This window comes from Egretta garzetta, unplaced genomic scaffold (genome assembly GCF_000687185.1).
Source record: "Egretta garzetta isolate BGI_Z169 unplaced genomic scaffold, ASM68718v1 scaffold297, whole genome shotgun sequence".
Taxonomy (NCBI): Eukaryota; Metazoa; Chordata; class Aves; order Pelecaniformes; family Ardeidae; genus Egretta; species Egretta garzetta.
This window is the reverse complement of record NW_009260410.1, coordinates 4,790,178-4,813,767: the sequence shown is the minus strand read 5'-3', so window position 1 is coordinate 4,813,767 and position 23,590 is coordinate 4,790,178. Positions and strand designations below refer to the sequence as shown.

Here is a 23,590-nt window from a genome sequence, read left to right as displayed (position 1 = left end):
TTCATAGTCTGCCAGCTGGGTGGGACATGGAGAACCTCTTGAAACTAAGCCAAAGTAATGGGTGTTATGAGGTGTGTTTAACTCCCTTATATTGAAAAGCAAGTCGCGTCTCACACAGAGATCCGGACTATCCAAGGAGCTGTTATCCATTAAAACATGAGATCAGTATTTTCTTCCATGAGTTGTAAATATTCTTTCCGAATATGAAAAATAGGCTAAAGAGAGCGCTGGTTAGAAAAGGCACTTCAAGCAGTCCAGGAGCAAAGTTCAGATTCAAACTGTAGAAGCCCTTCTGGTCTTACATCAACGTTCAGGTTTGTGTATGTCATAGTATCTGCCAGATCACAGCAGTAAGCGTTCCTTCACTGCAATAAAATGTTTCATTTGTTCTACTATCTGCTTTACTTTTTTTGTATTTTCTTCAAAGAGGTTTTTCCAATTATGATTCCTTTTTTGTTCCTTCTTTTTTAGTGATTATATCTTAATCTCTAATACATATGCTTGTTTGACTTGGAGGGAAAAAAAGCATGGTGGTGCCCACACAGATGCTTCAGAGTGGTGAGGTTGTGCATCATTTATGAAAAATAGAAGTATCAGATTAATTTTATTATCATAAAAATTCCCTCTTGCAATCATTCCTTCCCATTCAGCCTATAGCCAGGCTTAGGACTGTTACCACTCTGACTGTGTGTGTAGTGATGGTGCTTAGAAGCCTGACTCAATTTTGCTAAATAGTGTTTGCATCTCTCACCCAAAGTGCTTATAATTTAAAGGTAAACGGGTGTGCGGTTGAATGAGCACTAGAAATGTAAAAGGGGGAATAAAAGGTGACAGCTGAGTAATGATCAGCATTCGAAGCAGTAGTCACATTGCTCAGCTGCCTCTCTGACTCAGAGGCAAAGCCCCTTGGGGTAACATGTTTGTCTTTCAGTGCCTCTGTTTCCCCATCTGTAAAATGCAAGTAGCTATATCCGTCTGGCAAGTGTGTTGCCCTCCTTGTGAAGTTCTTGTTAGTTTTGCATGAAAATATGATTGTGATAGCACAGGCATTATTTTTGTTAACAGGGGCTTGTGGTATGATTAGATCTGCCTTATCTAACTTTTTTCAAGTAGATGGTGTTATTAAAATCATTATGATATAGATATATAGATAAATAAGGACATTCAAGTACAGTATAGGTAACTTTAAAGATCACCTCAGTCGTTATCTGTCAACTTTTGTTCTTTCCTTCTTAATTTTGTTGTTTGTTTCCCTGTTACTCTTTTTTTTTGGGGGGGTGGGGAGTGCAACTGGGCGTGAGGGTCCCCTGACACATGGATGCCAAACAGCCGGTGTTTCTGTTGAAATCCACATCTAGGGATGTGATATGTAACAAACCGAGGAAATACTGGTGAGATCACACCTAGAGGTGACTGCTAAGTGTAATTTGGCAGGTTTATTACTATAAATGTTTACAGGCATCTTGTTAACTAGGGGAAAACTTTCCAGATTATTTATTACTGTTTTAGTGTTCACACTGTAGTTTCTACTCTGTGATTCTGTCTCTCATGGATTCCAAGATTTCAAGCCTTAAAAAACTAAAACATACAAAAAATATGGATTTGAATCTTGCTAAGATTAGCATGGAAACAAACTCTTTTCTTGTACATAACTTCCTTAATCCTTCCATGAAATGTTAACAATTCAGTTTTTCCTGCTTCCTCCCCATTAACCTTGACTATATGGAAAGTATCTTTGGAGCATATATTTAAAACAGGAGTTCAGAGTCATGAGCAAACACCCACATGCGCTCATTGCCTGGAATTAAGTACTTTCATGACAAAACAGGGTGTAGCATGAATCTGTTTGGATATATCATTTTAATTGAGCAAGAGCTGCTTGTAGAAACACTGGTCATGGTTTTTTTTTTTTTAATAAGGAAAAGATGATGCAAGTGCAAATTGTTGCAATACTGAAATACTGTAGGTGTAGTTTCAGTGGAAGAATAATACAGTCAGGACTGATGTCTCTGATACATCATCCTGCTGGTTACCTGGAGGTAGTAAAATATCATTTCAGTGCACATGCTAAAACTTGTCACTATGTTGTTTTCAGTGTAACTACTATCATAGGAATATTTAATTTCAAGGAAATATTAAAAAACCCAAAGGCTTATTTTTCAGAGCTTCATGAAGCTATGCTCACCTAGAAATGGTGCCTGAGTTCCCTTTAAATTCTGTTGAAGTTAAGTTAGAGAAAGTTTGTCAGGATTTTGAGGCTTGCTATATATTTAGACAGTTCAGTTCCCAACCCTCTAGCTTTGAGACATCCTGAAGTCCATTACCTACCTTTGTGTTGTTCCTCAGCAAGAATTGGTCTAGCCTGATACACTGGCAAAGCAAAACTTTAATTGTCTTTCCGTACTGCATTTGAATGTGCTTGCCTTTTTATGAGAAGGTAGTCTTATTTGCAGTAAAATCACTTCTTACAAAGCTGTGCGGTGGAATAATGATGATGTCACAAATCTGCAGGTATGTCTAAACGAGAGTAGTAGCTAGCCCTCTACTATAGGCATGTTTCCTGTATAATATTGAACTGATCAGTAGGGACTTCCAAATTGGGAAAACCAACATATACAATACTGTATTTATAAATCTAGGTGATGTCAAACTTTCTGTTGCAGAAGGGGAAGTGCCAGATTTACTAAATCATGTTATTTCTGTGAAGCCTGCTAATCTCTTTTTCTTGTTTCTTTTCTTTCACCACAACACTAAATGCCCTGAGCTATCTGTATAATGATTTCAGGCAGCAATCCACATTGTTAGTTTATTTCCCTTGGGTATATTTGGTGTATTTTTGAAAGTCAATTTAAAAATTGCACGGATCCATTTGAAAGGAATACAGCAGTTCCCGTTCAATTTTGCCTTATGAGTGCCTCTAGCAGGCTGAATTACCAGAGGCACATAACTTCTTGGAAACCTAGTGTGAATGGTAGAGCACAGTTCATCAGGAAAGGTGGTGTTAACACATCATGGCTCTGGTATTTGATGCTCTGGGTGAAGACTTGCAAGACCAGGAAAAGAAAATCACGTATAAGTAATACCTACACTTAGTCACCAAGTCCATATAGGCAGATACCACTGCTTCCACTTAGTGCATTTCCAGGGAATTGGGCAAGGCCATGAACACAGCTAGCTTTAGTCACATGTTTTCAGTTGCACCTTGAACTCTGAAGAGATGAACTCACTGAAATTTTAGTTGAGGCTGAACCTCTGATTTTTCTTGACATTCAATAAAACTACCTGGAGATTAACAAGCTGGGTAAAAGCAAATTTACTAATTTTGTAATTTCCAAACCAGAGCTGATTAAAATATTCAGCTCAAATCTGCAAGGATCAAGGTTGCTCAAGATGCTGAGCTCTGCAAATGGCAACTGAATGGCAGTGGCAACTGGTGAACACCCTTCTGGCCCTAGCTGTCCCTCTGCAGCACGACCACTCTTTCTGCTGAGCAGTCAGCTTGACTTCTCACCACAAAGGTCTGGTACATTGCATCTGGACTGGTACGCTGTGGCCTGTGGCTTGTGTCACGGCAGCACAGCTCTTTGGCCACATGTCACCTGAAGGATTGGAGAACAATTTGCTAACCCCTGTGAGCACTGGTGTTCAGCCGTGCTGACTCTTACAGCTACTGAGCTCGGTGATAGCTGAGCTGCTTCTCTCCCTCCCTTCTTCTTGCTTCCCCAACTAAGCAGCTGCGAGCTTTGAATCCAAAAACGTGGCAGTGTTGGACATCGTCCTGCCAGAGTTGCTGTCCCTTCAAGCTGTGCCATCTGTAAGAACAAGTCCTGTGCTGCTCAGGATTCAGAGAGAGAAGCCCTCTGAAAAGCTGGCCTCAGCTAACCCATCCCCAAACATTTCTCCCAGCATTAACTGCTTACCTGAAAGCCCCCCCCCCCGCCCCGATGCGGTTGTATGTGTTTCCATTTCCAGTTGCTGTTCCCCATTGCTTAGTTCTCATGTCACAGCTTGCTAGGGAACATGTGCTGCTTTCTTTCTTGCCTCAATTCCACAGGTGCTTGTGCCTAAAGGCCACCACAGTGGTACCGTTCAGGTGCTCTCTTCTGCCTTAAATGTCACTACAGTTTGTGGATGATCTGCATTCCCATATCTGGATTTCTAAAAGATTTTGCATATTTGTTTTGCCATGGCCTTAGTATTTTGTTTGGGTCTTACTCCATACTAAACTCAGAAGGACTTTTTGTGATCTTCTACCAGGGAAAAGTGATTGAATATCAGGCTTTCCATTTGCTAATAATTCTTTTTGTGATAGCTGTGGAAATGCTGTTATGACTGCGCAGAAAAAGTAGATAAATAGGTTTGCAGTCCAGAGATCTCTGCTCTGCTGTTCTGCTGTTATTTTTAGAAGACTTGTTCTTATTTTAATTAAGCTTCTTGTTCAATTTTAGAAGAAAATGTTTTACTCTGTTCTGCGATATAATTGTTAAAATAAGAAATTGCCTCAATAAGCAAGAGGAAGAATTCAGGTGCTCAGCCCATAATGTGTGTTGCAATATGCTAAATGCAAGAAATTGTCCCCTTTACTGGGTTTACATTTCCTGCAGAGACTTGAAGTACAAGCCAGCTCACCGGTTTATGAAATCAAGGGTAAAGCTGAAGTATCTCTTGCATTGCCTAAGGAAAGAGATAATAATTGTCAGACTGTACTTTAAAAAACGGTGGTGATCAGTTATAAAAGAATATAAACAAGCCCCCTGCTGCCAAGTGTGAAAAACCCTATAGAAACATTGGATTTGTTCATGTGTGTGTGTAGGTCTTTCTGCTAAAATTGACCTCCAGCTTTCTGCTACGTTCCTGTACAGCTCTGGAAAAAGGTGCACATACTGTCAGCACTAATGAATTTTACAATTAAACACTTCTGCTGAAGTACAGGACTCTTAACTCTTGATCAAGACGCATGACATCTCAGTTAATGCCATACAGCTTGCTAATTGACAGTTGGGTAAACACAGACTTCATAAGGTTTATTGCTTGGTTTTCATAGTGTCTTGCGTGTTTGACAGGCGTGCAATCTGTGGACCTTAGGATGCTTTTGAAATTTGCCTCTTTAGTGGCCTGGGTTGATTTTGAGCTCCACAGAAACAAGGTTTCCCTTGAGTTCAGGTGGCATAAAGATTTCACTGGTTGGTCCACTCACAGGCTCATATGTTTAGTGAAAAACGTAACTTTTTCAATTTTATGAGGATATCTACTTTTAAGCCATTGCGCAGAATCAAGAAAAATATTGTGGGAAACTTAGTTTAATTGCAGTGGCCACATTGAGGATGGACTGACTCAGGAGTGATAAAATTTTGGATGTGTTTGATGAAGTGTAATTCAGATAGGGTTGCAATGCTTTTGGGTCAGAGGTGATGTGATTTCTCCTAGTAAATGAGACATCTAAACGGAGTCCCTTTTTAAGGAATACATAGCACCAGAGGATACTGCAGGTGTGAAGCACACACTCTTGCAGCTCATGCCAAGTAATGCTTCTGAAATGATACACTGGGGCACTATTTTATGTAACTTGCCATCAGATGACATAAATTCTCTGACAACTCTTTAACTACACTGAAGCAAGCATTCTTGGAATAGGTTGTAGTACTGGAGCCAAGCAGTTAATCAGGTGTAACATGAGGCTTTGACATGATTTACTGCCTGCTGGTAGCTTGTACTGGGACTGTATTGTCCTTCTGTATGTACTGTGTAATAGTTTTAAGCTGTCCTTGGACAGGGCCCTATTGTAAACAAGCTGTCTGGCTTAACTGGGATATCCTGTAAAAATATGTTAATAAAAACTGAAGTCATTGAAAAGGATCCTACTCCTACTATTTCTGCTTCCCAAGCTATTCCCACCAGGGAAGCACAGCACATGTTCTTAACTCTTACTGCGCTGATGCTTTGCTGATGCCTGCTAGTGTTGTAATACTTCTTTCAAAACTGATCAGTCCTCGCATGCCATCTTAGCTGGCTGCTGGTGTGTGTGAATTCTCTCCTGCCTTGGCTTACACAAAGCAGAAATTACCACCGAAATAAAGATTATTCTCAAGGTGTGACATAATTTTATTAGCACTTATTTTATTTCGTGTCCCTTTGTGTCTCAGCTTAGTCAGGTCTATGGAGTGAGTTCTGAGGTAGTAATTTATTTACGTTAAAGGAGTTTTTTAAATGAGGTAACTTCTGTTTGTTATTAGAATATTACGTCAGGTCCTTGTAGGCTGGAGCTAGTAGGTCAAGATACAATGGTAAAGCCGTACATGGGGTGTTATTTTCAGAAGGAGATTCTGAAAGACATCATCGGACATCATTCACTGAGGATAACCTCTAGCAGACTTTCTGGCTAGGGACAGATGCTGCAAATGTGGGTTCTTGCAAAATGAGATGTCATTCCTTTAAATGGAGAGAGGTGTGCTCCGGTGTGTTTAGACATGCAGAATTTCTTGAGGAAACTTATGCTGAAGAGTGCACACTGAGAGTCTTCTGACAGAAATCACTGTGTTTTATAGGCAGGGTGAGACATTTAGGAGGCCCTCAGAGGAGTTGGTGACCTGCATGAAGTGCCCTTGTTTTACTAACCTGCCTATGGTTCCTGAAGGAACGATGCCTCTGTTAGGGGGACTGGCCTCAGTCTGCAAAGAGTAGCGCTAGGTGGTAAGCAGAGTGTGATGCTTTGGAGAGGTTTCTGGTTCCTCCCTCTATTCCGCTGAGTACTCTGCAGAGCACAAATCCCCTGGAAAGTGGGCACCAGCATTTTAGCAGGGCCTCAAAAGGACCCACAGGTGGCTCTAGAGAAATGTATCAATTCCAGCTTAAAATAGCCCCCTGCCACCCCACTCATTTTTTTGTTAAAGACAGACTTGTGATATGCTTCCTTTTGTAAATTAATATGTCATTTTGAATGTAAAGTAGGCATCAAATCTTCTTTAGTAAGGATTTGAATCATTCCCATAGATGGAAACAACACTTGTGGGTTGCGTGGTGGTTTGAGGAGGGAAGGGTTGTGTGTGTGCAGCTGTTAAAGGCCATTAAAAAGTGACCTGAGCCCCCCTGAGAGCAAGACTGGGCTTAACTGTAAACTGATATTGCAGGTCTCCACAGTTTTTATCTCAAACACTAATTTAAGATTTCTACATGGTAGAGTTTTGCTAAACGTTCTTATTCCAGGTATTCTGGTTACGCTAATCTTCCACATACTTTTAAAAATAGACTGCACAGCAGGTCCTTGGCTGTGGATACAATTAAATAATTGAAGAGTTACTCTTTCAAACCTGAACGAGAAGAATAAATGCCCCTCGATGTATTTCCAGCATAGCAATCAATTTAAAACTCATCCTTAAAAAATAAGAAAGAAAAAAAGAAAAATGTGACAGTTTTGATTTTATATTACAAAAGGAGACCTAAAAAAATATGTCTTGCTTGGTTTTTAAATGTATAGGTGTATGTTGTCTTTGTTCTGGAAAATGTTTGTCACTGAATGCTGCAGGACTTGCTGTCATGATTGTGCTGCTTTAAAGGTTCAGTAGAGCTTGGAAAAACTTTTGGGGGTGTTGGAGAGAACAAGACGGCGGGTGCTAATTTAGGTTTGAAAGAAGCTTGCAAGCAAGCCTCCTGTGGTGCAAACACTGCTTCTTTAGGTGCAACGTCTTTTTTTTTTATTTTATTTTTTTTTTCCTTCCTTGATCTGATTAATTTAAAGTTACTGTGGTGAACTTTAAAAGATGGACATGCTGGCTGCTTTCTAGGCATCAGAAACAAAAGTGAAATTACTTGATCGAGACAATGGGGTTGAGCATATGAGGCAACGTGCTTGCCAGCAAAGCAAGGAGTGCTTTCTGGTGGAGTCATTACCCGTAAAACGACGCAGCTAACTGAATGCAGTTATTGATGTTCAGGATCACAGGGGAGACAAAGGGGAGGTATTTACCTCAGCTGACAGCTTGAGACAGAAATGGTGCTTGCATGCAGCTGAGGGGCCAGTGGCAGAGACCTAGCACGGGTGCTGGCCTTGAGTATTTCTGCCGAGGCGCAAGCCTTCTGTGACTCCTCTCTGCAAGGGTTTGATGAAATAGCAGCTGCGTGAGTTGTCTTGCTGTGGAATGGTTTGATAATGGTGGTGAAGGCAGAGCTGCAGAAAGGACGGGGTGTCTCGCCAGGCCGGTTAACTCTTTGTAGGTGGCAGCGTGGCCCAGTGTTGATGGACAACTGTTCCCTCAGTAGCTCCTGGGTATTTTGGAGACCTTTGGGGTAAACCCACGAAGCACTTTGTCAAGTAAAAGTGAATAATTTTGAGGTGGCAGAACTAGAAGCAATTAAACATTTCAAACAGCCTGAAAATGGTGGCAGCTGGCTACCAGTTGGGGTCAGCTCTACCTGCTATCTGCATTTGCAGTCACCTGATTGCTGCCACTTGAAAGGAGGCAGCCAAAAGGATGTAGGATGTGGAAAACCATATCCTTAAGTTCGCAGAAGTGTTTAATTTTTAAAAGGCTGCATTTTATCATTTACTTGATTCCTGTGTGTAGAACCAGTCCCAACAGCTCTGGAAGAAGCTATGCAGGACAGTGATCGCTGCTTTTCAGTGGGAGCATAGAGCTGGTGAGTTAGTGTGTACCTTTGTTACCTGTTTCTGTGATTTTATTTTTTTTTTTAATTTTTGTTTTTGTTAACTGCTAGCTTAATGAAAATACAAGGAGGGGAACTTAATTTTTACAACATGACTGTCTTCAGAGCAACAACAACAAAAGCAATTATGTAGCTTTGCATGTAAATGATCATCAATGACCATTGGGGCAGAAACACAGACATATTGCTCATTTTTAATAAAAGAAACTGTTACCCTCCCCTGACATAATACTTCTTATTTTTGTTCCTCAGCTCCTGTCCACACTGGTTTGTATGAACTGAAATCTATTTTCAGAAAGGTAAAGCTGAATGCTTTCCCATTCATATAAAAAGGTGATGAACCATGGCCTTCAGAATATAATTTTATTCAGTCAGATGTGATAGTCATGATAGTCATGTCTTGCAAAACATTCTGCACTAACTTGTCTCTAAATTTTTTATTGACGTAGTTCAAATTCATCATTTATTTCCCTCCCTAAGCCAATGAGACTCAGGAGGGAGTCATGGCAGAAGGTTAAAGCCTATGTATAATTCAGTATTTAAGCTGCATGCCTTTTGCATACAGTAAAAGCATCAGGGATTAATGAAAGCATTTTAATGGATTTCTATATTCATGAATCATAGCAGAAGCATGAGATCACGAGAGATAGCCTGACTACCAGATTTTCAGGCTGGGTAGTGGTACTCTATATTATCAAGTATAGTTTTTCTATGCATGTGAAAAAATATCTGGTGAATGAATGGTGGTTTTATTTTCCCCATTGTATTTTATACTATATAAGATGCATGATAAGGCTAATCAAAATAATTTTGACAAATGGAGAATTGATATCTTAAATTTGATCACAAGACTAATCCTTTGCCTTCCAGATTAGTGTGCCTTCTATGCTTTTTCTGAAAAACTGAAGCCACTCTAGAATGTCACTTTACAATGCATATAAGATACTTGCTGGATTCACGTTTATTCCCAATTAGTGATAAAATAAGTGGTATTTTCTTATAAATACATTCAACAAAATGCATCAAAGTAAAACAATCATCTGTTTATTTAAAGTTAAGGTAAGAAGACAAGTTAGATCTACCTGTGACATGTAGGATATCTCTTAGAATGTGGAAAATTTTCTCTGTGTAATGCCTAGAAACCAGACTGCTCAGTACACTGAAACAGTGATGTAAAAAATGGCTGGAAGTGTACAGTAGAGGACGGTCTTGCCCATGAGGAGTTTTTGATGCCTCTTGGTTCTGCAACTAGTAGAGCAGAGCTCAGTCTGCAGCCACTGGAAGTGTTTCAGTAAAGCAATTTAGAATATCCTGGATCTGAAATAAGTTAATACCTCTATTCATTCTTTTAACAACCTTAACATACTGACCTGATTTATGATCCCCCTCAGATTTCTCTAAGGAGAGGCTGTAGGAAGCTGCTTCTACCATTGATTTTGAGGGGTGCAGGAACCATGTTGTAGGCTGGCTAAAGGGTGTTTCTTTTGTCCTGCAATCTTGTATGCTGTACCTGTATCTTATTCACATGGACTTATATAGTGTGATTGTAAAAATGCTGTGGTCTGAATTACCCTCATTCTGCTACCAAATTATCAGTGCCTAAGCCTTGGAAGTCATGGATTCTTCTAACTTCCGTGCCACAAGTCCACTATAGCATTTTGAGGACAGAAGTATGCACCAATTCAGAACACATGACTAGAAAGCTATTACTTAATATTGCTAACAAATACAGACTTCATAGATGAAATGTCACCATATGGATCATTGCTATCCATAAAGAAAATAGAATCGGTGCGTATGGCTTGTAGCTTACTTTTTTTTTTTTTCTTTAAATGCTAGGGTGTCTAACTTCTCCCTTTCTAACGACACTCCTTTACTTCATTCTGGCATTGTCAATGGGCCTTAGTCAGGCCGAGTTTGATATTGTTCCTTGAAGGTCCTCTATACTGCTGGAGGAAGTCATAAGGAGTATTTAATACAGATGGAAATCAGACATAGTGCTCTATCCAGGAAACAATAGACCTGTTCATAGCTCTATTTTATAAAGTCATTTAAAAATGAGGAGAGTGACTTCAAAATAGCAGAATGAACAGACACGTCCAAACTTCATTAGAAACTGAACAAGCTGGACAGAAACTCATGTTTTCTTATAAAGTGATAATTGTTTCCTATAGAGACCATATGGAGCTTGACAAGAATAGCTGAGACAACCCTAATGGCTTTAGACATGGGCTTTCCTTAACCAATCATTAAATTGGTTAATGGCTTTTTTCCCTGCCACAATCAAGATAAAGCAGCTACAGTGAAGCACATATAGTGGATAATGCTATGAACACTTTCCATGTAGATACAAGTTTGCCTGTCTGAGCAATGACATCAAAATGTCTAAGAGTGTTCTGGGGAAAATGGTAATACATGCATTTAAGCTTATAATTCTTTGTAAAATCTTTGGATGTTTTCAAAAGATGCATGGCTTGCGAAAATTAAGACTTATCAAATACAAGATTTAATACACAGCACTAGTCCAAATTGACTGGTTTAGGGCATGGGAGAGAATTCTCACTTAGTTACTATTATGATTTTTTTTTCCTGATTTAGTTTCAAAGCATAGAAATACAATTTCTTCCTCTCCTGATTGCTCAAGACATTTTGATTATTAAAATACATTTTGCATAATTTCTTCACTTAGCCTTACAGTACCCCCTTTGAGCATCTGTTTTAATTATACTGAAGCAAGCTATGATTTCGCTGGCTTAAAATTTCTGAGACTGGATGCCAGTAGCAATGTGTTTGGCTACTGCCTTACTCTAGTCTTGCCAAAGCAGAAACTCCCCACGCTATTAACTACTTTTTTTTTTTTTTCTTTTTCTTTTTTTTGGGGTGTGTGTCAAACCTTAAGACAAGACATGCATGATCCGGTGTTAGTTTTGATTTGCTTTCAGATTCATTTATGAACACATATCCCTTCCTTTCTGCAAAAATAGTACATAGGAGTTCCATAACAATGGAAAAAAAAATAGCTTCCTTTAGCAATGAGAAAAGAAGGGGCAGGAATAGACCCAGCATGAAGATGTCATGGTGGTGAATATTAAGCCTTGCATCTAGTGTTTACAGCTGTAGAGGATGTTTTCTTGTAATCTTATTCTTGTCTTTATAGTTGTTATACTGAGTAAGTTATTCTGTTTGCTCAGGAGATGTCTGTGTTTGGCATCCTGTGGAGCTGGAATATGTAATGCTTTCTTCTTTTTTAGAAAGAGTACACCGAAGAAACGGAATAAGACAGTATTTAACACATCCCTTGTGCAAATAAAATTAGTTATCATAGATTACTGTTATGTTTGAAACCAGCTATAGCTAAGTGGTTCACAAGAAAAGGGGGGGGGGGAAGGATATGCTGCTCAGGGTTTCTTAACACAAATAATGGAAGGACACAAGCAGATGGGCAGGATTTCTCTTCTTAAAAAAATATATATTAAAAAAAATTGGTTTTTGTTTTACTTTTAAAGTGCCAACTGAAAAAATGTGATGTCTAAGATCAGTGATTAACCTCACTTTTACTTTTTTTTTAAGACAAGACTATAGGTATGCATAGTCTCCCTAGTTAAAATTACAAACTGCTTAATAAATTAAATGCCTCAAAACACCAACTAAGGGAACGCCTGCAGCGAAGACTAAAGCATGACTTCAGCTCATGCAAGCAGTCCTTGTTACGCTCCATTCTGCCGTGGCTACAGCCTTGGCCATATAAAAGGTGGTTCAGAGGCAATCTGGGGGCCCCCATCCATGGGTTCCAGCTGCTGTAGCTGGTAGGTATTATCCGAAGTTTAAAAGATCAGCTGGCATCTGGGGGCAGACTGTTTCTCTTTTCCTTTCTCTTATTCAGCTTACATTTCTGTGGATCCTTTATAAAAATGTAAGTTGAGGGGAGCAGTTTCGTCAGCTGTGTCATAGTCTTCTGCTAATGAGAACAGGGAAGTTATGTGCCCTAAAGAAAAAAAAAATTGCTATTTAAATGATAATTGTGTGTTCTCACGTTAGATATATTAGATAGGCGGTGAATTTAACCCCATGTGAAGCAGCAGCACGATCCTACTCTGTGCTTGAGCTTCAGGAAGTTTGTCTTGCTATATGCTTTTTCTTAAGTACAGAGATAAAATTATTCTAAACAAAAGTCCCTGTTTTGAAATACCCATGTAATGTGGACAAAGGACGATTATGTTGGCAATGACATTTCCATCACATTTTTATGTAAATAGCCTTGAATCTGAGCTTCATAATCTGTTGTATTTGGAATGGTGGCAGATAAGAGCTTTGGAACAAAACCAGGCTTTCCTGAGGAAGTGTTAATGCAGCTGCAGGATCAAGCTAAAAGGTGAAATCCTTCACCACCTGATACCTGCTCCAGTCTTAGAGCATGATTTTCAGAAAACAGTTTATTTGCTGAATATGAATTTCACTAAATTTCCTAGAAGTTTGGTTGCAGTGAGGAAAGCAAGAAGGGTAAGAGGCTGCAGAAGTAGCTGCAACCCTTCTTCCACTCCAGTTGGACAAGGATGTAGAGGACTAAATGAGTATCACTGGCAAGAGTGCACTTGCCCCTTAATTAGTTGAATCTTGCTTGCAGAGGATAGTGCTTTGTTTCTGCTGGTGGCTGAATGCTTTAATTGGTATTTCATACCCCTTTCTATGCACATCTTTCTGTTGCAACTTTATTCTTCAAAAACTTCAAAGATAAAACTGCAGTAATACTGAAAAAGTCAATAATACAGACACTGAGTGAGCCAGAGCAATAAGAAAGGAGTCTACCCTGAGGGAAGGAGTGGGAAGCCCCAGTGTAACATACTGAATTTTTCAACAGTGATATGTCTGTGATTAATAAATTCATGAGAAGCTGTTGTGCAACAGTACACAGAACAGATCAGTGAGTAAGCATTTGAAAAGCCTTGTTTTAGTAGATTAATAATTATGCAGGGCTATTCTAATTTCACAGGAGAAATTTTAGTGCATGATCTGAACCACAATATATGAAAAGTATAAGTTCAAAAGGCTTCATAAAAATCTAATCTTAGTAGAAACAGTTTTGTGATTAAAAAAATTGCACAAAAGCTTTTTTACTTTAAATTAAACACCTGTATGGTTTTTGCAACAATATTGCAGACTACTGGCATAATCAAAAACCAATAAAAACTAATCAAAGCATAAAATGAACCTATATAAATTCCCCTCATAAATGAGGTGAAGAGACTAGTTTTCTGAAGGGTTTCTTTTCAAAACTGATGTGATACTTAGTTTCTGGCTTTCAGTGTGGCTTTTAATTTGGAATCCTCTGCTCCTAACATGCACAAGGAATAGCAAAACCATAGCTAACATTAGTACATCCAGTTGTGTTTGTATTGTTACCTGTGGCACAAAGAGTCAGCATCTCTTTTTAGCTTTTAGATACAGAATCACAAAGTAAAAGCCCTTTAGAGTGAGAGTGTACCTTCCTGTTTTTCAGCAAGGCTCCAGGACAGTTTCCTTCAGTGTCTGGGTTTACAAGGAGAGCTGAAAACTCAGCGAAGGTGGCTGAGGCAAAATTGCATCAAATCCTGAACGTTTTGCTACCTCAAGTCCAGACTTCAGGTCCAGCCACACCACCCAGGATAAGCTCATGCCTTTTGGCCTGAACAATGCTTAGCAAATAAAATCTGGCTGTTCAAAAGATTGAGGACATGATAAACTCAGATACTTGGCCATGTCACAGTTTGGATGTTTAAACAAGACTGAGTTGTTCATTAACATCGATAGCCTTTAAAAGAAAACCTGCCTTACATCTGTGATTGAATAAGGCCTCATGCCTCTCAAACTGCACTGTCAGGAGGTGAGTAACTGCAGACTAATCAGGGTTGATAGCCTAGTTTCTGCTCTGGAAAAAAAAAAAGCCCACCAATGCATTTTCCTCATGAGCTTTGAAATCTTAAAGTGGCAACAGTTGGTGAGTGTTTGTATGAAATGTGCAGAGGTCTCTGCAGTGCTCATTCATTCCTCTGAGCCCTCCAGAATTCTGCTGCAATTTCTCACATGGAGAAAGTTATCTATTCTTTAAACAAGAAAATGTAAATTAATGTCTTTTGTAGGAAACGTGCTGAATAAGGATCTCCTGCAGACCTAGTTCTGTATGTAGGCAGAGACAGTTTCTGGACTCAAGCCATTAATTTTTCTCCCTACAGTCAAAAACATTCATTATAGCCTACGTAGTTTTATTTGAAGTCTACCAGCTTTGTTTGCAATAAAGAATCCAGCCTTTTGGAGACTTTTCCATCTTTTCTGGTATGCTATCTTGATAAGTTACCAGCCCTAATTGTTGCACCACAGCAAATGTGTTTTATCCATCCTTTCATCAGCTCACAGAAACTCCCTCGCCACGAGTCTTCTTTTCAAGGGCTTGAATAGCATGCATATGCTCAGTTATCTGCTTCCGTGGGCCTTTTTACATTGCTTGTTGTCCTGTGTTTCAACAGCCTGCTCAGTTCTGTGGGCTTGCTGACACATCGTTGAATTTGACAGCACGCTTAGTATGATGTTAAACCATTACACAGAATGGTTCCCTGTAAAGTGCGGTGCGGTAACCCTCATCATACATCCTCTAGTGAAAGTTTTTCTGGTATTGTCCCTGCTGAGGTAACTGCTAGATGTAAGAAGCAGTACAGCAAGTAACTTTGACCCATCTGGACTCTTCTTATTCTTTTTCTGTAGGCGTAAGAAGCAAATGAGATGGAGAAGAGGGACAGGCACTCTTTTCCTGCATCTGTTTCCCAGTATTTATAAGATGTATGGCAGGAACAATCCTTGTGCTCTACTAAGTGCAATGCATCTAACTCTCACTGGCTCCTGGGATGGGTGGTGTTCTGGAGGAAAGGTTCCTTTTTTATCTCTTTCTCTCAGGACCCCCTCTCTTATTATTTTTTTAAGGCAAAAAGAGTAATCTGACCCTTAAGCAGGTGCTTCAGAGCTCACAGGCAAGTTATACAGACGAAACAGCAGCTTTCTAGTTATTTTCTCTCTCTCAGTTGTACTTTCCTAAAGAGAATAATAATAGAAACCATAGGGTCATGTGTGAGCCCTTTCTAGTTGTGTGTTATATTAAGAGAGTAAATCACTTTCTTTCATGAATGTGCTTTTTCTGTGTGGAAGCTGTTGGGTAACCTAGTCCAAAGTCAAATGAACATCTTTAGTTACTCCAGAGATAACGTGTCCTACAGATGGTTTCAATTAATATTTGTTCAGGGCTGCCTAAAGCAAATAGCCAGTCTGCTTGTTTAGTAAGTGTCAGTTAGAAATCTCACTCTCTATGCATGTGAAATGTGACCTTCAGACTTCTTGTGGCCTGTTGGGTAATATCCCCCAAAATGGCTTGGCACAGCGTTTTAATTTTTATGGCCTTCTCTCTTTACCTTTTTTTTTTTTACCCAGTGTTGGAAGTGGACACAATACCCAGGGCTTGTGGGACGGTCAGCTCGAAGCCTCTGCGTCTGTTTGAGGAGCCAAAATAGCGACCTCTGTTAAGCAGTTATGGATTTTACAGAGTGTATTTTCAGTGTTCAAAGTCTGGTTCAGCCCAGCTCTTCTGCTTCAAATAAGCAAGCATTTAGGAATAGTACTTAAACACGGACATGGTTTATGCACTTCACTGGCTGCAGTCCTTTAAAAAGTAGCAGGGCTTCTTTAGTTAAACCAGTATTGGAGATAAGGCTGGTTTATTACTTGCAAAATAAGAGCTTGAGTAACTGCACTGATGAGTTGAATGGGGCAATGTAGGGGGAAGTTGCATTGATGTGTTTGATCTGCTTCTATTTGGACAGAGTTAGAAGTTTGGCTGTGGCATCAGTTACGTAGCTGTTGCCTTGCTTCTTCCAATAGAATTGCAGTTGGTATATGCTGGTTTAGCTGGGCTGGATTCAATATCCTTGCTTCAAGAAAGTTGCAAATACTCTTACAAGCACTGCATTCACCTATGCTGGAAGCAGAAACACACCATATGCATATGTTATTAATTTGAGTCTTGTTGGCAAAAATTTGCACTCCTAAAGGGTTCACTATGTTGAAATTAAGCTGGGGTACAAAGAAATTGCCATTTCCCTGCATATAAGACGTGCCTAATCTCCAGTGAGTAGTTAACATTTGGGGAACACAGGAAGAACTCTGGTGCTGGCAACGTCTGTCCGGTACACATGGTCACATCCAGCCCAGTTTGGTTACCTTCCACGGGCTTTTCTTGCGATTAAGTTGGAAGAAAAAATTATCCTTATGTGCCCTAGATAAGTCGATCTCTTTTCTTTAGCTAGCAGGGGAAGTGGAAGGCTCTCAGGCTTACAAAATTACTAAGATGGAAGCTTCAGAAATATCTTATTTCTGAGTTTTTTAGCCATTGATTTTTCCACGCTGCACTTCTCTTTATTATTTATACTGTTTTCATTGTTGCTACCATTCATAGACTGATGGATAGCCAGCAGTTTGGCTGCATTGTCCATCTGTTTGCACTTTTGCTTGGAGTCAAAAAGTTTTGAGTCCACAGCCTAGAACTTGCATAGTCAGTTCCTGTTTAAACTCTTCTTTAAGGAAATCGCGAAGGTGAGAGAATCATACGTAATTAAAGGAAATATATGTAAAATAACTTCTTCATATGTAACTATGTGTACACAGTTCAGTATTAGTATTTGTGATGAGACTTTTTATAAGGTCTTTGTTAAGATTTCACAGTCCCCTGTTAAAGACCCAGTTTGTTCTCTTTTCAACTTCTGTTGGCTTAAATGGTGCAACCCCTTTTCTAACACTGTCTTCTGTCAGTTACTTTAGTAAGAAGTGGACTGTCATTTTTCAAATTCTAGTGTAAATTTCAGGCCAGTTTTAAATAGTGGGAAAAATAATAATAAAGCATAACTCCTAATTAGCAGATTGATAAATATATTGTAGAAATTCCACATCTTTTCATACTACCACACAGGAATGGTCATTCCCAGTCTGCAGCAACTTGTGAAGCCTCAATACATGACATGCAGGATTTATTATTATAATATACTTGGTTTTATTCTGAAAAGAAGTTTGCATATACCTGCAGTTCAATTCCAAGGCTTTTGTGTTGGGTAATTTTGTTTGCGAGAATAGTTGTAGTCTAATATCCTTAATCCAAGTACAAGTTTTCCTTCTGAGCAGAGTCCTCAATAACAGAAGACCATACAAAACACAAGAACATGCTATCACTACGTCTGTATGCCTGTGGGAAGGAGGATCCCCACAAACAGAAGTTACATGTGGTTAGAAATCTCAATATAAGTACAACTCTATCTTTAGCATGTCACATGTGCTTGGGAGTCCACAAAACCACATACACTACAAAATCAAAGAGTTCTGTGAGAAGTCTAAAAAATGGGAAAAGAATATCCGTAGTTACCCTGCTGCAAAGATTTTCAGACTGTATATCCTTGCATGCACAGAGATTGCAACGTGAATATTTACTGGTGTTGTTTGTCTTTGGGTGCACAAAGGGAATCTTCTCCCTAGTGCTCCCTAGGTTTCAAACCAAAGATTTTTCCCTTGCCACTTAATGTGAGGACTGATCTGATGTTAACTTTTGAATCTCACAGGACACTGGGCCTTTCCCTCCCTTAAATTATTTTGTTATGATTTGCTTGAGGAGAGGGGGCAGGGAAATTGTGAAGGGACACATGCAGCTGTCTTCAAAAAGTTTCTTTTTCAGAGGGAGGAAAGATTAACTTGTTGTACTAGGAAAAATGGGATCTTCTCCTGTTCCGTAACATCAACAGTACAATCCTTTAGGTGTGCGTGGGGATATTATTTAGGAAGTCTGAAATTGCAAGTGTTACCTGTGAGCAAACTCTTCCTTAAGCTCTTGAAATACATTCCACATTTGCAGAATTACAGGGTGACAGTTCAGAAGGTTGTTATAGCTTTCTTATATTTTTAATTTTCTTTTTTTCTACATTTTTTTCTTAATTTTAATGGATGCACTTACTCTTGAACTAAAAAGCAGAGACATTTGGGTAGTGTGACTGAGGAATCCATACTGAGAAGAGTTACTATGGCAGGTTAGCAGGGGATGTTGTATATGTTTTGTTTTAAAAAATAGGAAGAAAAGAAAACCTGTTTGGGGACTCTAGTTTTCATGACTCGGTGTGCTGATCCAGCAGCTAGCGAGTCCATCGGGCAGTGTAGTACCTGCCTCCCTGGGGAGTCCATTTTTCTGGTCACTGCATCCCAGGTACTTACGAAGAGAAACCAGAAAATAATCACCTGAGTATGTACCAAGGAAGCGCTCAGCCCTCCAGAGCAGATGAACCTCACAGAGGTTGATTCTGCCTGGTGGCATTTGCGTCCAGCTGCTGAGACCACTGGGTCAGGTGGGGGATGTGCCCTTGTACAACGGGCTCACGGAGCTGCAGAGTCTGCCAGTGTTGAATTCTCTGGGAGTTTTTCCATCCTTCCTCCCTGCTGGCTGCTGAGGAGGACAGCCAAGCCCATTTCCGGGGAAATTCTGTTGAATTGAACCAGCCGCCCCCAGATTTATACCCAGTCAGTTTTTAAGTGTGGTTTCAAAGGAAAGAACCGTGGCAACAAAACTTCTAACATGCCCCCATTGTAACTCTGTTGTGCTAATGTAAAGATCTCACCAGTGTTAGCATTGGTGGGGGGACTTTTCCAGATGTGCCTTTTGAGAGGCCAAAATACGTTGATGTCTCTGGGGAGCACTCAGCTGCTAGATAGAGCCTGGTGTGTGATGGCAGGAGGTAGGGGCTGAGCCACCTCCATACCAGGGGTTTCTTGGCTATCACAAGACCGTTAGCATGAAACGTACAAGTTAGGTTTGGGGACTGGTAGCTTGTGTTACATACCAAACTGATTTTGAGCCTGAATTATCCAGAAAAAGAGTGAATGCTGCCTCTCAGATCTTGTCCTTAATTGTGCTTAATGCCAACACACAGGGTGAAATCTCCCCTGGGGTGACCTCTTCTCTTGAATTCTAAGACTAGCTCCTTGGGCTGTCTTATGCGGGTCTTCTCTGCAGAGGACAAAAATGCGATGCTAATTGAAGGCGTATTGCTGCCTCTTGACAAAAAGGAAAAGTCCTGATTTGGCAAAATCAGGAGACATTGTGGCAAAATGGAAAGTTGACAGTGTTTTGACAGGTGGGAATACAAATCCTGTATAAGATCCATGGGTGGAGAAGGCAGATGATCTATCTCAGTACTGAATTAACCGATGCTTTCCAAAGCACCTGAGGAGCATTCCAGCGTGTGGCTGTACAGAGCCACTGCTTGTTCGTTCTAACTTGCATGCAATTTAATTTGCCACAGGTGGGTGAAGGATGAGCTGTGCTCATGTACAGTCTTTGCTTTCTGGTTTTCCAGTCACAAAACTGGAATTCGCTGGACCGCTGGCAGCTTGTTTGTTGAATCATTCACTTCTGTGCAGACAGAGCTCAAACCTGTGGCCATTTTCCATGACAAAGAAGCCAAAGACTATTATTGTTAAATCCCTGTGCTCAGTCTTAGAGCCAGATTTCCTGTCGTTGTCTTATGAATACTGGGTGGTGTTTTTTTTTTTTTTCTTGAAGAGGAAAAGTATTATTACTGCTGTAGGGTATATTTCCACAACTTCTGGTATGCACGCGGTCCCACTGATTTAGAACAGAGGTAGAGCTACAGCATTGTATAAGCACGCAGAATTTTCTCACTGAGTATAGGAAAAATGGCCAAGCTTGGTCTTGTGGCTAAGCATGAGATTAGAAACGTGGGCATCTAAATTCTGTTTTCAGTTTTATTTCTCAGCAAGGTTGGCTAGGAAGTATTTCTAGCCATTAACTAGTGCTCTTCTAATTGCCAGTGGTTTTCACAGGCAGATCTAAGGACTGTTGAGTGTTGAATTCATGGTTCATCAGTTACGATGGGTCCCTGAATCTCCACGGTTCTGCCCTTGCAATCTTAGCAACAGCTAGTTTTACGCTGGTTTACTTGCTTGCCTTGTGAAGCTGTAGGCCTTAAGGCTGTAATCAAGAGACTATAATCCACCCTGTGGAAACGTCCAAAAAAAGAAAAGGAACAACAACAAAAAAAAAGGGTCATCTGTAAATAAGCAGCTCCTAAACTGCTCTGATGTACACGGATGCCTGCCACAGCTTCTGGTGAGTCTGTGCTTTGGGAGCTGCAAAACAGGGATGCAGCCACATTCCCATTTTCTCTCTGAAATTGCTGTAGGCTGTTGCCAAACGAAGCCTCTGCCTATGCCCTTTCAGAATGACGTGTGCGTGCTAAAGAAAGCATATTTAATGATTCAGTAGTTGGAAATTCCCCTTAAATATCCTCTAGGTTATATCTAACACTCAAAAGAAATCTGAATGTGTGTTGAATACTGATTATCCCTGATCTCTTATACAGTCCAGGATATACCATTTGGCTTTAAGAAATGAGCCATTTCTTAAAGAATTCTGGATGTCTGCCTGATCATCTGTGACCAGGCATATCCTTTAGTTTATTTTAGAATTATTTTTTTTGTCGTTCACTGCAGATTGTGTCAGTGGTAATTACGGTAGTCCAGTAGATGTACTAAAAAGAAAAAAAAATATTCTAGGCTGAGTTGTGATACCCTTTGTATGGTACTAGCTCACTTTGGGGAGAGAACGCAGGTTTCAGGACCAACGTTTCTTCTTAAGCTGGGGCAAAGCAAAGAGTGTAAGATACAGCGATAGGCTGCTATTTTACATTTATAAAGAGTGAAAATAGAAAATTGCCCCAGAATAAGGATTGCTAATGAGATATCTTCTTTCACACAGATCTGAAACAAGGGGGGAATGGAGTGCTGGAAGGCTAGGGGAAAACTCTGGGTATTTTTGGTTCCTTTCCGGGAGGACAAGGCAGCCTCACGAGAATGCTTAATATTATCTGTGTTATAAATGCTACCAAATATCACCAGCTGTTACAGATGGACATTGTTATTTGCAGGAATCTAAGCATCAAATGGGCATGAAGAGTGTGTTGGAGAAGTAGCCACCATTAACCCTTTTGAAGCACAGCAGTAGGACCACAGAAGGAAAGCTACACTGTTTTTTTTCCTGTGTTGAAGCTTCTCTTGGGATGAAATGGAGAATTTTAACCTCTGAGGTAGAAAATTTTGTATTTTCATGCCAATACAACAACTTGTGATAACTTTGATGTGTGAAGCTAGAAACTTTCTCTGTGAAATGTTTGCAATCACCGTCTTGTGATCTACTTGCTGTTCTGGGTACATTCTCAAAAAATAGTGTTGGCTGGACAGTAACTGCTTTCCTTACAAAAACTTGAATTTAGTTTTCATTTAGGTTTGGAGTAAAAGGAAATTACTTTTTTTTTTTTTCTTCATTAATTGGGAAAGAATGCAATAACTATGTCCCAGAAAAGCAAGCTGAGTCATGAGCAAAGCACTCACCGGAATAGAGAACGGGGTGAAAGAAGGGGGTCATGGTGCTGCTCAGGAATGGTTCTTGCCTGTGTCTCTTTCAGACCACCCCAACCTAAATTACCTTCCTGAGAACACCCGCATCAGAACTCTCCCTGAACTGAGTTTTGACAAAGCCTTTAATTTTTCAGTGGGGAAAATCTTTTGCTGAGACAGTTTCGACCACTTCTGAAGAAAGCAGTTGTCATTTTTACAGATACAAAAACTTAAGGGCAAAACAAATCTTAGGAGCTAAGCATCTGCTCGGAAAATCTACCGACAATGAAATAGTGATGAGTCAATGAATGAGCAGGGCTGTAAGGGCTCTAGTTCCTACAATCCATCCAAAAGCTGTCTCTAACATTGATATAGCTACACGTTTGAAAAATTGTGTGAGAATACAATATCTTTCTAGAGGCAGAAGGACTGCCAAGGAATAGCAGGTGTAACTGAAAATACAGACTTTGAAATAACAGAAGTGTTTTAATGAGAAAGGCTTCTAAAATGTGTTTTGTGTCTCTGCTGTATGGTTCCGAGTACGTTGAATCTGGTGATGTAAGCTGGATTTCTACCCCATATGAAGAATTTTGCTTGTATGTCTGCAGTTCAGGTCCTCTTCACTGTTATCTATCAAACTTAGGGTTAGCTTGTAGCTGAACTGAAGCTTATTGCTGTTTAAAAACAACCCAGCTTGGAAACAGAGCAATGGTTCAGCTCTTTTCAGCTCTCTCAGAGGGAAGTGGAGTATATACGGGGCGGAGAAAAAGCCAAATTTACCTTTCACTCCTCCTTTTACATCAGTGTATTACTGCAACCTTACTAACTGCTGGGCTACACAGAGAATTCAGTTCCATTTTTTCTGTGGGTTTGTTTTGGTTTTTTTAATATAATAGCTCTTTTTATATGTAATTTGGTTAGCTTAAAAAGCCTACTTGCAATCATGAAAAAATAACAGAAAGATAATGTGGTAATTGGTTTCTTAGGAAAAAGTACATGTAGTGAAAGTTTTCACGTGGGTATTTTGCCAGGAAGCGTGTGAGTGTAGGGTATAGACCTAAATACTCCTCTGTCTCATCTGTGCATTGGGGAGTTTTCATGAGGGTGGGGAGAAATGTCTGCGTATTTTCCTTCAGACCCAGTTTCAGGCCAAAGAATGGCTGAGACACAGTATGAATACGGCCCTTAGGGTTTTTTCTTTTTTTCCCCTCTTTTCACACAATGGAGTAGTCGCCCTACATTGTTGATGGCTTATGTGCTTATCAGGGGCAGGGCTGGGCAGATAAGACATGTTATGTCAAAGCTTGCTGTAAAAACTTTCATTTAAAATGCTGGTATGTTTTGAGGAGGTGCTGAAAACGTTATTGCGGAAATCTAGCTGGGGATGTTGGGCTTGATGCTAAAATAGGTCAGCTTCTCTTTCTGTTTAGTTTTTGAAGGCGAAAGGTGTAGTAAAGGGGGGGGG

The 23,590-nt window shown here is 39.9% G+C and overlaps 1 protein-coding gene across 2 annotated transcripts in view; it reads left to right on the top strand.

The window, feature by feature from the left end:
• The window catches only part of MYO1B (myosin IB), a 194,520-nt gene that overhangs the window by 54,821 nt on the left and 116,109 nt on the right, over positions 1 to 23,590 (top strand). For both annotated transcript variants that reach the window (XM_009643591.2, XM_035899045.1), the window contains exon 2: positions 21,657 to 21,815. In XM_009643591.2, the coding sequence (XP_009641886.2) occupies positions 21,789 to 21,815 (27 nt within the window). In that variant the 5' untranslated portion in view covers positions 21,657 to 21,788. The remainder of the gene's footprint in view (positions 1 to 21,656; positions 21,816 to 23,590) is intronic.